Source organism: Salvia hispanica, chromosome 1, assembly GCF_029641045.1.
Source record: "Salvia hispanica isolate PSC_SH4W2 chromosome 1, Shi_PSC_v1, whole genome shotgun sequence".
Lineage (NCBI taxonomy): Eukaryota > Viridiplantae > Streptophyta > Magnoliopsida > Lamiales > Lamiaceae > Salvia > Salvia hispanica.
The window spans coordinates 12,379,027-12,392,559 of record NC_142692.1 but is presented as its reverse complement, the minus strand read 5'-3'; the positions used below and the strand labels follow the sequence as shown (position 1 = coordinate 12,392,559).

Genomic DNA, 13,533 nt, shown 5'->3' with positions numbered 1-13,533 from the left:
CAAGCTGCTCCATGGTAAGGGACACCGTTGCGCATATTCTAACACTCGATATCCTAAAATATTTGTATGCGTGATTTTTTAACGTCTTCCCAACAACATACCACGAAAATTCAAGCATTCAATATTAGTATCTCAAAATGAAGCCAGCAAAGTATGAAACATTCATACTTGGATGAATTATTTACAAAGGCACTCACTATTTACACTTGTTAAATGTCTCCTACAGGATAACTTTCTAATCAAGCCACTATACCTTAATACAACAAGCCGATAAATGAACAAACAAACACAAGAACATGAAATGATCTGAATGAATGGCACAATAAACAATCTCTTTTATTTTTTCATTTTTGGGTTACTAGCAGGAACTATAGAAGGTCTTCACCATAATTTGACCCATCAGATTTTAGATTCACCATGATCTCAAATCTAAATTGCCTTACCACACCCCAATGATATCTTAATCTTGAGAATTATCAGCAAATGATAACAACGTGCTCGTGATAACCAATCCAAGCACATTGACCTCGTCGTTCAGTGCGGGCCAGATGAGTGTGTTATTGTGAATTTGAGCATTCGGTATGGCTCTCCACTGAAACCTTCAGATTAGAAGCACGAACGTTCCTCCTAAAGAAAAAAGAAGTCAGTGACATGCAACAAGAGAGGTAATTGGGGAGGAACTGTGATACGATGCCAGTGAGCTCTTCTGGTGCAGTGTGAGTGTCATTATACAAATAGTAGCTCAAAGTGAAATGTAATATCTTAAACAATTTGTGAGCTCTTCAAATCTAATGTCAGATTTATTACAGAATTCAGATGCTCATTTGCTTGGAAAAAATCGAGTATGTTTAGACCCAACAATGGACAACCCATCTAGCTAATTAATCCAAAGGGAGGCTGAACATCCACCAGATGAGATGGGAGGCTCACAAAACTATAATTTTATACCAAACAGTTGGCATCACGGAAGATGTTTCCAAGCACCTTCTGTTCACCATTTTCACAGGTTCCCAGCCTACTGCAAGCATTTGTGAAGTAAGGTGGTTCTTAATCACTATATGAAGGCCTATTGTAACCATAAGGGGAACTCTATAGGAGTATAAGTTATAACTGTCTCTGATACTAAATGTACATGTTTCCTCTTCCTGCGAATCTCTGGAAATCAATGCATTGTAAAGCTTGTGAAACTACCCAGCCCATTAAAGGCTAATGATCCCAAAGAGTACTACGAAAAATTGTTCAATCAACGCTGAAAAAATCTGTTGTTTATCTCTATGGTGCGTGGAAAACAGTATGCAACCATAAGCTGCAGGATCCACCAATGTACAAATATAAATCCTCAATAAATGGCACTATCCCATAGCTAAGGTTGTCAGTTCAAACTGTGAACTGAACCAGATGGAGATTTGCCTGCTAAATATAGAGGGTTAGGGCTGACATATTACAACCCGATCAGGAATTGGGCAAGCCCATTTGGGCTGTCAGGTTAAGCGGGTCAGCCAGCGGGCTGGAGGGGAAGCCTGTTAGGTTGCAAAAAAGTGTTTTTCAGTTGTTTTTCATTTGTCATCGCACCGTTTATTCGAACAATTCCTCCACATTTTCTTCTTTTTCTTTCTGAAAAAATATGTGCCCTAATGTAAAAGATAGATCAGGCCATAAACTACCCAAAACTAAAAAGACGAATACAAATTTGCTACTCCATATAATTAAATGCTTGGAAAATTATTCCTTGTTTGAGATTTGAGAATGGATTATAATTTATATTTCCTTGTTTTCTTATTGCGGGAGTTTCATGTTTTTTCTTATATCCACCTTATATTTTCATTTCATGTTTTTAATTTGTAAGTACTAAATATATTTTGATTTATAATGTTGATATGTAAATATTATTTGCTCCTTATAAATATAAATCTTTAAGATTAAAAAATATACAAGATAGTTTCAATCAAGAGTTTCCCCAATTAGCCCGTTAGGCCAACCTGTATCCCGAACGTTTAAGGTTAGGGTTGGAAATTTTTAACACGACAAAATTACAGCCTGATTAACCCGCACCAAAGTAGCCCACAACCCGAGTAGGACTGCCCGATTGACATCCCTACCCATAGCGAAAATAACGCCGTGCGTATTACGTAAAAAATTAAGTCTTTCAGAGAAATTATATGCTACATATCTCAAGTGTATTTATAAATTTAAGCGGACAAGCTTAAAATATAGATTTTGTCATTCTTGATATACCCTTTAATCTCACATCTAGTATTCCAGCCAAAATAAAGGTGCAAAACAATCAGATTTGCAAGACGAGAGAGAGAATAAACTGCCTATGCCAGTGTAAGATACTAACCTCATTATTTTTGCCATGCTGAATCTTCATGGGTTTCTACGACCTAATGGAATAATGTGGAGACGCAGGGCTTGTGAACGATGAAGATGACTTCTTTACAAATGGATGTTCTAGAAGTTGAGCAGCAGTTGAGCGATTATCTGGGTTAACTTGGAGGCATTTGAGGATAAAATCCTGAGCATCTCTTGATAAGGTGTTAGGAATAGGAGGAAGTTCACCCCTGCCAATCCTGAACAGTGCTTGCATCTGTTGCAACAAGAAAGAGGATACTTAGAACACCACTTTATGTAGCAGCTGGAAGACATACACCTTTTGGGCAACCATGAAACATGACTTCGAAAACATTAACCTCAAATAGTGAAACTGAGATATGCAAATTAAAGATATGTAGTTGAAAATCTTGATGAGCAAAGAATAAAGAAGTTATCGTGGCAGCCAAAACATTGAAAAATTAAATAAATACTAAAAATATAGAACTGCAATTAGACACATGAAGGAGCCATCCACTTTAAATCTGTTTTCTTGTTATTAGTAGAGATTATTTATATTTCACAGCCGCCTTCCTGGGATATTAGGTTGCCAATGTTGACAAAAAAAACTACTCAAAGTAGTGGTGCTGATCAGCAGAATTGTTAAGAAATTGTGACTAATTTTGTGATAAGACCAACATAGCTGTAATTTTTTTTTTAGCACTAGAATTGTTTTTATAATATATGCTCCTATTGGCAACCAATAAGTTATCACTAGATAAACCAACCATTAATATTGTTTAAACTATCATTATGTATTATTCTCCCTTAACAGAGTTATTTATTATGTAATCTTTTACATCCAATCAGAGTAACCTATATGATTCAGTCCGAAAAATCAACTCAGTAATTCAGTATATGAAATTATTGTCTAAATGAAAAGGTAACAAAATCTTAAATATTGCCAGGGAACATAGCATACCCCTTCCAAGTGAGAGTAAGGAATTTGACCAGTTAACATTTCCAACACAGTGCAGCCAAGGCTCCATATATCAGCAGCACGCCCATATCCATGGTTCTTTCGGTTCACAACCTGACAGTATGAAGTGTCTCAAATTTGGATCTAGGTAACTTTTGTGGATAAAAAATGTAGATGAACAAGGACATAGCCCTTTTTTGTTTGGCGACTTTGATGAGAGAACCATGGAAATGGAATATATATTTGTTTTATATTGTGAATGAAAGATAAAAAGCATTTTGTCTAGAGCCACTTATTCCCACTTATCAAGGGGAAAAGGTACAATGGTTGGCAAAACATGACTGCTAGTGCATGAAAAATAAAAAAAACAAAGCATCTATGCAAAAGACAAGTGGGTGTGGGGGATCCAGCTGCAGCTAGGAAGCTCACCTCTGGGGCCATCCAATATGGTGTTCCTTTGCAAGATTTTATATCATTCAGTTTTGTTGCCTGAGGAAACACTCAAACTTTAGCACACATAATGCATCTAATAATATTAGAAATTATATTGTATGTCCAGAAATCAACCTTTGCCAATCCAAAATCTGCCAGTTTCACTGAACCACTTACATCTACCAATATATTGGCACATTTGATATCCCTTGAAAGAAGAAAAATCAGAGCTCTGTAAGAAGGTGTTAAATGGAGGGGGGAATTGGGGATGTGTTTTAATTTATTCTATTTTCAAGAGTATTCTGGTTGAGAACTAGAATGTGTGTTTTCAAATTTTCCAACCTCTCTACAAGCTTTACATGAGAATACAATCCCATTCCTAAGGTGGAGGGCCAGTAGAAAGAGAGGACGAATCACAAAAAATAGGAGTGCTGCTAAAAAGAGAAAAGGCAACATAAAATCCTAGTACTACTATTTAAAAACTAATCAGTAAGTTACTAAATCTGCTCCCACATTGCCCAGAATACTAAGTGAGAGAAAAAAGTAATCTTCTGGGAGAATATGAGATCCTTGGAAAAGAAACTATAAATAGAAGAACAAACTAAGATGATTTATAGCACCTGTGAACGACATCACGGCTGTGAAGATAATTCAGCCCACTAAGAATCTGTCTTGTGTATGAAGAGACTTGGGAGTCCCGAAGCTGATACTTTTCATAGAGTTTTGCAAGGGAGCCCTTTGTTACAAGCTCAAGGAAAATATATAGTTTTCCATTATCCTAAAAAATATAAATGTTTCAAATTAAGAATCAAAGAGAAATTATTTAGTAAGTACATTGATAATTGAGATATCTACAAATGAAATTAACAGCATACTTTGTCAGTGCCCAAGTAGCGAACAATATTCTCGTGTTGAAACTGCTTCAGAAGAGATATCTCCTGGAAAATTTTATAAGAAGATAAATAACAATCCAGGTTGTGGTTTAGGCATCTGCATAATGATTTTCAGGTCCTTAAGAAACTACATTATCAACTGCAATACCTGTTCAAGCTGGAAAATGCTTTGCTGACCCTGGCTTCCTTGATCCAGTAAAGATACCTCCTTCACAGCAAAAAAGAGCCCATCACTGCATCAAAAGAATGAACAAAGTTGTCAGGACCCAAAGAAATATTGTATCATCTTCCTTAGTGATCCATATCAAACACAAAAGGCATTCATGAGCTTTCTATGTCATTGGTACCAGGTGATAATACTCTAGATACAGCAGAACCAAAAGGATAAAGGGTCTAATTAAACAAAAGATAGTAAAATATATATTCAGTGGTGGATACTAATATTGATCAAGTAATTCTGCATAGCTATAAAGAATAACTTACTCGGTGAACCCCTCATACACAGTCCCAAATGATCCACTGCCAAGGAAATCACCCTTTTGCCAGGACGTGATATTAGACCTGAATGAACCACTTGGCGAGATAGTGTGACTATTATCCCCAACCAAGCCGGTAGAACTGTCACCTCTTTCATCATTTGAAGAATCCGAACATGACTCCAAGCCAATTCCCCTATCCTCTACCCCAGCAGCCTCACTCATTTCTTCCCTAACGTTGATATCTCTCCTTCCAACTTCCTCACTTTCTTCAACTCTATGAATCGGATGGCTACTGGCATCTCCCGGTGATTCCGGCTGATTATCTTGAGGGCCAAAGCCTCTAAATATTTCCCAGGTGGAGCTCGTATGATCCACAACCGATCGCATCACCGCTGGAGGAGGAGCCAGAGTTGGTGGCCTACAACCTCTAATCCCTAAACTTATTTGGTTTTCACTCGTTTCATCTGCCTTAACTTCATCATAATCAAAAACTAGCTCAGTTCCATCCCCCGCTTCACAATTACCATACTTCACGCTAGCTGAAACATTGTCCTCGACTGACTTTCTGATTGCAGCAGAAGGCGCTGACTTCGACGTCCTAATTCCCCATCCACCGCCACCAATCTTCTCACTTTTGACTTCATATTCACTAGCTACAGCAGCGCCGACTGTATCTTCCAGCTCACCATCACCAACCCTAACCCTAGCACCAAAACTATAGCTCGATTCACCTCGATCGCCAGTCCTAACCTCTCTCTCAGGGGACAGACTCTTCCTCGCCTCCCACGCGGACACCGGAATCGACAAATCCTCAGCGTTGAGACCGAGGTAGCGGAAAATCTGATCGGCCTCCCCCTCAATTCCTTCCATCCGAAAGCTGGTACGATCCGAGAGCGGCAGCAGATCGAGCGATCGCGTCTTGTGCACGGAGAAGGAGTCGGAAGAGGAAGAAGGAGAAGAGAAGCCATCGTCTCCGGCGTAGTAGTCGATGTTCTTAATGGCGTTCCGGCGATCAAGGCGAGGGCGGTGCTGGAGGTGGTGCTGCGGCCTCTTCTGCTTGGAATTCAACATCTCGCGTAATCATAAACGGGCGGAGCTATGCATAGAGATAAGGGGGGAAGGTAGGTCAGTGTGTGTTGTGCGTGTAAAATTGAGAGGGGAGACTTGTGTTGAAGTCGAAAGCGAGCTGTGGGAGCAAGTGGGCGTCCAAATATTGACCAGATTTGGGGGTTGACAGACAATTATTTGAAAAGTCTAACGCGTTGCCACGTGGCGGCCGCCTGAGCTATGGCCTTTGCAAATTGCCTCCCGCCAAAAACGAACCAGTACGGACTGCATTATTTTGATTTCCATGTTCACATTTTATTACTCCATATAGTATCAAATTTTGCTGCATTAAATTAAAAGCTTCAGCAACTATGACCTAAGTGCTGAGTCAGTGAGTCTCACCCCACAAAGTTACGCTTTTTATTTATATTGGGATTGTTATTATGCAAAATGAAAATTTTCCTTTCATGCGTAGCGATAGACATTTTTGGGTAGTAAAATTTAAAATATTAGAGTTGTACCACGTTGGTCTTGAATGTAAACTCATTTTAGATGTCTCTACTGAGTACAGTAACTAGTAGGAGTAATAAATATTATGATAGATTATTTGGAATGAGCAGCGAATTATAGAAATTGGATTATAGTATTTGTGTTGGAAAAATCTTAGTCACTAGTTACTGAAATGCACAAAGCATAAGTAGGTAGCTCAAGTAAAAGAAATGTAGTGTCAAACTCACTGCTATCGTTATAATCAACGAATGCAAGTGAGAATTCAAAAATATAATATTGAATGTATATAAAATAGTAACGTATCAATAAACAGAAATCCTGTTCCCTTGGTCATTTTTTTTGGAACCTAAATATAACATAGAAGTGACACAATTAATAAAAGATATCCTCAAATGATAATTTGGGATATACTGTACTATAATAATGATGAAGTTACAAATGAGAAAATTGATAGTGATACCAAATAAATTATATTTTTCTTTCTTTCTTAATTATCAAGGATATCCAAGACTATTCCCCCTCCCTCTAATTTATGGATACCTTGATGGGCAGAACAATTGGGCTAAAGCTGATCTATAACCAAAGATAATGATCGATCCCCCAACAATTTGGTAAAGATGGACGAGTCTCATGCTACTCGCCTACACCCAATGGATTAGTGAACACTTATATTAACATGCAATTAAACAAACTATTAGCGGGAAAAATAATATGCTAATTTCTCATGAGGCAATTTTACGAAGGTTATACTCCTATGTGCCATTTTAAGTTTCAATATTTCATTTTACTCTGTCACACTTTAAGAGTTTTAGTTAGAATATTTTATAAATGGTATAGACTTCACATTCCACTAACGCTCCACTCATACTCCGTCGCACTTTAACAGTCCCGGTTTTATTATAAAATTAATACTTCCTCCGACCCACTTTAGCAGTCCCGGGTTACTATTTTTGGGTGTCCCACTTTAGAAGTCCCAATTGGAATATTCTATAAATGGTAATAGGCCACATACTCCACTGACCATTTTCCACTCAAATTTTATTATAAAACTAATACATAAACGTAGAGTTTGCATTTCACTATCTTTTTCCATCACCTTTTCTTTTAATTTATTAAAATGCGTGTCAAATTTAAATGAGACTCCTAAAGTGGGGAGGAATAGAGTAGTAGTATATAAAAATGAGACTCACATTTCACTATCTTTTTTTACTAATTTTTTTTATATTTCTTAAAATCCGTGTCAAATCCAATTGAGACTCCTAAAATGGGACTAGAGGAGTATATTGTTTTCAGTTTTCAGAATGGGTATATTGTTTTCAGTTTTCATGTTTAGTAATAGTATGAAATTGGGATTACTTCTTTAGGGCGTTAGGGTGTCCATTATAGGCGAGCCGCGGCTCCCTATAGTGAGTGGGGTGGGCAGCCGCGGCGGGGGGGGGGGGGAGGGGGGGCCGCCACGATTGTGGCCCGGCCGACGCGCTTGGGCGCGAGCCGCGGCCCTCCTATAGCGATGGCCACGAGCCGCGGCTCTCCCCTTTTCCGATTTTTTTTTTTTTTTTTTTTAAATTCGAAATTTTTTCTATATATACCTAAAATTCATATCTTATTTTTACTCTACTCTCACACACAATTTACCCTATTCCCTTCAATTTGATTTTTTGTGAAATGCAAGGCGGAGACGATCCCGGTTATGGAGATTCGGGACAGGGGGGCTTTCCACCCCCCCAACGCTGGAGATCGAGTCCCACCCCTCCTCCATCCCAGATGTGGAGTCCGCCATCGCCGGTGCCGTGGCTACAAACACCCCAAAACCGGGGTCAGTCCTCGGCCTATCAGCAGAGATATGCGGGTCGTACCCAACCAGGGACGGGCGACTATCGACCCAACATGGACGCGATTAACTTCCCGTCCCAATTTCAATCCTCCCCATTTCAGAGCAGTCAATCTCCGCTTGATGAATCTGATAGATTCACATGGGAACAATTGATGGGGTCGCCTGATACCCCGACGCCGACGCCAGGTCGTGTAGAGACGGGGAGAGGAGGCGGTGGAAGAAGCGGCGATGGCGGCGGCGGCCGAAGTGGCGGCGGGAACGGCGGCCGAAGTGGCGGCGGGAACGGCGGGTGAAGGGGCGGCGGCGGGCGTGGCGGAGGATCCGCGCGAGGTGGCGGCAACGGCGACGGCGGGCAGGGCGGCGGCCGCGGTGGTTGCGGACAAGGCGATGGCGGCGGCGGGCAGGAAGGCGGCGGCGGTGGTCGACGAGGGTTTCCGTACACAGACGCCGAGTCCATTGCTATTGCTAGGGCATGGGACGCGGTGACAACAGATGTCATAGTTGGCACGGATCAGACCGACTTATGCTTCTGGCGGAAAGTCTTGGTGGTGTACAATGAATTCAAACCGCCGGGGAGCGTCGACCGTACACCCGATCAGATTCGGAAGAAGTTCGGCAGGATCACTACAGCTCTTCGGAAGTTCATTGGTATATACGAGAACCAACTGCGCACTGCTGAGAGTGGCCGCAGCGAAGCCGACATAAAATCCCTGTCGATGCAGTTGTTCAATGTGCAAGTAGGCAAGAAGTTTACCTACTGGGCAGAATTCCTCGTTCTGCGGGACTCCCCAAAATTCAGAGCCATCTGCGAGAACGAGTCTGATTCTGGGCCAAGCCGTACAAGACGGGGCAGGGGCGGCAACTGCAGCAGTAGTAGCGGCGGTTCAAGGACCTTCGATCTCAACGACGAGGTCATGGAGGAGCCCCCCCGTCACTATCCCGGCGTCCACGGCCCCTGGGTCAACAGTCCGCAATCCGAGCCGCTAGATCCACCTCCGCCGCTGCCTCCCAACACTCTGCTGCGGGCCCGTCTGCACCTGCCCCCGGATCGGCCCAAGCGGCGTTGCAAAACACCCTAGCGGTGCAGATGATAAAGGAACTCAAGGACACTGGCCTTGTATGAGAAGTCGACCGACCCGACTACCAAGATGATGTACTACGACCTTATAGTGAGGCTGAGGTCGTTGTTGGGGTGGGAGGACACGGCGGCGGCGGCGACGGGACCTCAGAGCGGTGGCGGTGGTGGTAACGGTGATGGCGTTGGCGGTGACAATGCAACGGGTGAAGATGAAGTGGCGGATTCTGATGATGAGACTGAGTAGTCGGCGATGGCCATGTTTTTTTATGTTTTTGTTTGCGTGTTCCAAAATAATTTTCGTTGTATAATTTTACCCCGTTCTATAATACAACGAAGATTTGGTTTTCGATTTAGTTTTCATTAAATTATGCATTTTATTTAGTTATTGTAGTCTAAACAATTATTATTGTAGTAGAATTAAAATATTAACAAAATGGAAAAAATAAAATTTTTGGTGACTTGGCCATGTCCACTATAGTGGAAAACATGGGCATTGGTGGCCCGGCCACGATTTTGTGTCCTGGCCACACTTTGTGGCTTGGCCCGGCCAACTATAGTGGACACCCTTAATCTACGGCGTATACACTACAATAAATTCAATCAATAAGGACGCAGATTTTAGGACGCAATTCCTTGCGTTGTAATTTTTCCAAGAATTGCTAAAATTTGAGATGCAGATAAAAGCGTCCTTAACTCAAGAAAGCATTGGAGACACATTATAGAAGTGTCCTTAATTAGATTGATTAGAGGCACATTAAAGTTCTCCCACTCCCTCTACGATCTAACTAACCCTCTCTAATTAACCATCACTTCTCTCCCTTCCTCCACACAACCTCAATGTCGCAGCCCTAGCTTTGCCGTCGCATTTCAGCCGCATGTCGCCGCCGTTCCGCCGCTGCTGTTACGATCGCTCAAGCTGAGCGTAAATCTGATGATGATCGCCGGAGAAGCTCTGGAATCAAACATCACGGTGATCGGACCGCTCGTTCTCCAAGCAATTGCTCATTGCACATCCCCTAATCAAATCGAAGACGTACATCCGCGATTTCACATCACCGCTTCACTACGTATGCACTTCCAACTTCTCTATTTCATCCCGTCCACATTCTTCAGGTAAATTTTGATTGCTAAATTGTTGTTGTTGATTGCAATGTTAACACTTTTCATTTTAAAATTGTATATTTTGAATTTATTGCATTCTGCATTTTGAAATTATTCTTTTGTGGAGTAGTTAAATTGATTGCACATCAATTGTTTGTGTAAATGACTGACCTAAAATGCTTATGTTGTATAGTAGATCGTTATGTTCCTTTCATGAAATGCAAAATAAAATTGGCATGTATGTATCAAATCCTCATCTTCCTTTGTCTTTTCTATACTATTCTCTATTGAAATGGTAACAGTTCATGTCATAGTTGATGAAGTTTATACACAGTCTATCCTAGTTAGTTAAATATATTTTGTAATTATTGGCTATCATGGTTAGCTGAATTATAAATAGATGGACTATATTGTTATGGATTAGCATTTACAGATAGTACTTTACATATTTTGATTGATATTCAAATGATGCAGGATCAAAAAGTAAGAATTTTTTACGTGTTGTTGCTATTATTTTGATCATGTGTGAGATTGTACTTTGACTAGGTATCCATCTCATCAAGCGAAGAGAGGTTATCTGATAATGACATACTGGATTCCGGATGGACCTTTCTTGCTTTCTTCTAATGCTAGTCATTATATTGAAGTTGGCTCCTTTGTAATCAATCATAAAGATGAGGTAAATATATATTTGCTACAATCATCTTATATTTGAACTAAATAGGTCACAATTCTTACATTAGTTCTCTATTATGTGCACATGCCTCAGTTCTGCAAAAAAATATTTCAGTTGCACCATCTTTTTCCCATGGGAAACTTGATCTATTCCTTATCACTTTCATATGCAATTTTTATTTTCCTGTTATGAGTTTCCCCTGCTATTCTCTTGATGCAAAATTTACTGCCTCAGTGGTACAAGAAAAACATACTACTCCAGATCTTCTTCATCTTTGACAAATACCCACTGGTTTAATTCTTGAGGTACATTTTTAGTGCTCTTGATTATACATGTTTGAATATGTTTACTAGTATCTGTGTGTTAAGTACTTCATACTAATCCTTTGATCAATGTGAAGAAATTTACTGTCTCGTTCCATACAAGTGCTAGTGGTACAAGAAAAACATACTACTTCAGATCTTCTTCATTTCTGGAAAATACCCAATGGTTTCATTCTTAAGGTACATTTTAGATCATGATTATACATGTTTGGATATTTATTTAGGCTAAAACAACCTGCATTTTATAGGTTGATTATTTAGTAACTGGGATCACATCTTCGCACGTGCAGATGATGTGCTAGCTCACAACACAATATGGCAATGATGGTGATGGAGATCGTTGAGAGGTATGAATTATTTGACATTACATTGATTTTTCATGAACTGTTAAATTTTTTTTTTTTTGCATATATATGAGTAGTTATTATTAAAAATTGAGTATGAGAGCTTTGTGGGAAGTGGGAACAGATATATTTTTGTTGAGGAAACTCCATCACAATATGGTGGACTAAGCAAAGGAGACTTTGAAGCAGCTGATAGTGTGAATGAGATTATTGTGAAACCTTCAGCTCAACACATTGTTGAATTTTCTACCAATCAGGTGAGCATTTTTTTTTCAGTTTAAATAGTTTATTGAAATAAAAGTTCCTGATATAGTACTACTATATGTTTTATCTGAAATTGCCTTGTGATTTGAAAAATTATATGTTGGCTGAGTTTTTGGAAGCACGGAAGAAAAGTCGGTTGTTGGATGGATGCTTTGCATTGGCAAAAGTATTGGAGTGTTGTTTTTTTTCCAGCTATACTTGGTATGCTTCTATTTGCTGCATGGCGATCTTGTGACCTCTGGATTTCATGTAATTTCCAGTGGCTTCTATTTTTCTTCAAAAACTATAGGATCAATTACAGTCATTCATTTAGCCATGTTAAGAATTTAACATAGATCAGAAGCACCTTTACACTTTAAACCCTTTGCTTTTCTATATTGTGCTAATTGATCATCCTCTGTTTTTGTTTTGCAGTGGAGTTGCTGGTTATATTGAATCAGAAGACAAATAGATTGTTGTAATCTTATTTGAACTGCTACGACTAAGTACATGACATTGATTACATATTTACATGTAAGAAATTGTAATTCATTATTTTAGCTTTCACTACCAACTAGAACAAAAATGTGACTGAGATAATCTGTTCAATATTTTTTCCCAACTGTTTTTCTCCCTCGTGTTAGCAAAAACCTATACATTTGTCGACAACTAGGGTCGCGTTAGGGAGTACTAATTTAGGGATATCACCTTAGATTGGAATATCATCTTAGAGTAGTGTTAAAATTAGAATTTAGGGACGCTTTTCTTAAAAGTGTCTCTAATTTGTATTTAGGGACACTTTTTAATAGTGTCTCTAAGTTGATTTTTTAAGGACGCTTTTTAAAAAGCGTCTCAAAATTATTTCACCGACGCTTGCATTTTGCGTCCTTATCTTGTTTTGGCACACCACCACTAAGGACGCTTTTTAAAGCGTCGATGATATATTTAACAACATAAATTAGCGTCCCTAACTTAATAAAAAAATGTCTTTATGTTATTTTTGTTGTAGCGGTATAGCCATGTTTTGGGAAGGAAAAAGAGTACATTGACTTTTTATACTGGTACAAATATCCTCTCTAAAGCATGATGATCCATTTGATATTATTCCAAAATGAAACCATATCGTATCTTAATAGTTCGTTCATTTTTTTTTTCTTGCGATATTTTTGTTGGTAGTAAGTGGAGTAGTAAGACATGGAGTATAAAGAAGTCCATGTATCTGATACGTATAAATATTTTTAATACTACGCCGCCTACATTTGGCTCTCGCCATATAAATTTCAA

At 39.5% G+C, this 13,533-nt stretch overlaps 1 protein-coding gene and 1 long non-coding RNA gene across 3 annotated transcripts; one reads left to right on the top strand and one right to left on the bottom strand.

Annotated features, from left to right (window-relative positions):
* Positions 1-98: 98 nt before the first annotated feature.
* On the bottom strand, positions 99-6,292 carry LOC148933261 (mitogen-activated protein kinase kinase kinase 1-like). The gene is made up of 9 exons (XM_089062724.1): positions 5,098-6,292; positions 4,763-4,847; positions 4,597-4,659; positions 4,342-4,499; positions 3,857-3,929; positions 3,719-3,778; positions 3,293-3,403; positions 2,342-2,587; positions 99-627 (listed from the first exon to the last, which is right to left on the bottom strand). The coding sequence occupies exons 1-8, from the start codon at positions 6,162-6,164 to the stop codon at positions 2,378-2,380; spliced, it is 1,827 nt and encodes a 608-aa protein (XP_088918850.1). The 5' UTR covers positions 6,165-6,292; the 3' UTR covers positions 99-627; positions 2,342-2,377.
* Positions 6,293-11,920: 5,628 nt separating this feature from the next.
* Positions 11,921-12,871, top strand: LOC148933260 (uncharacterized). Of its 2 annotated transcripts, none has more exons than XR_016136337.1 (3): positions 11,921-12,009; positions 12,122-12,263; positions 12,685-12,871. It is a non-coding gene; the product is annotated as an uncharacterized LOC148933260 (long non-coding RNA). The 2 variants fall into 2 exon arrangements; XR_016136338.1 differs by having other exon boundaries at positions 11,964-12,009; positions 12,131-12,263.
* The last annotated feature ends 662 nt before the right edge of the window (positions 12,872-13,533 follow it).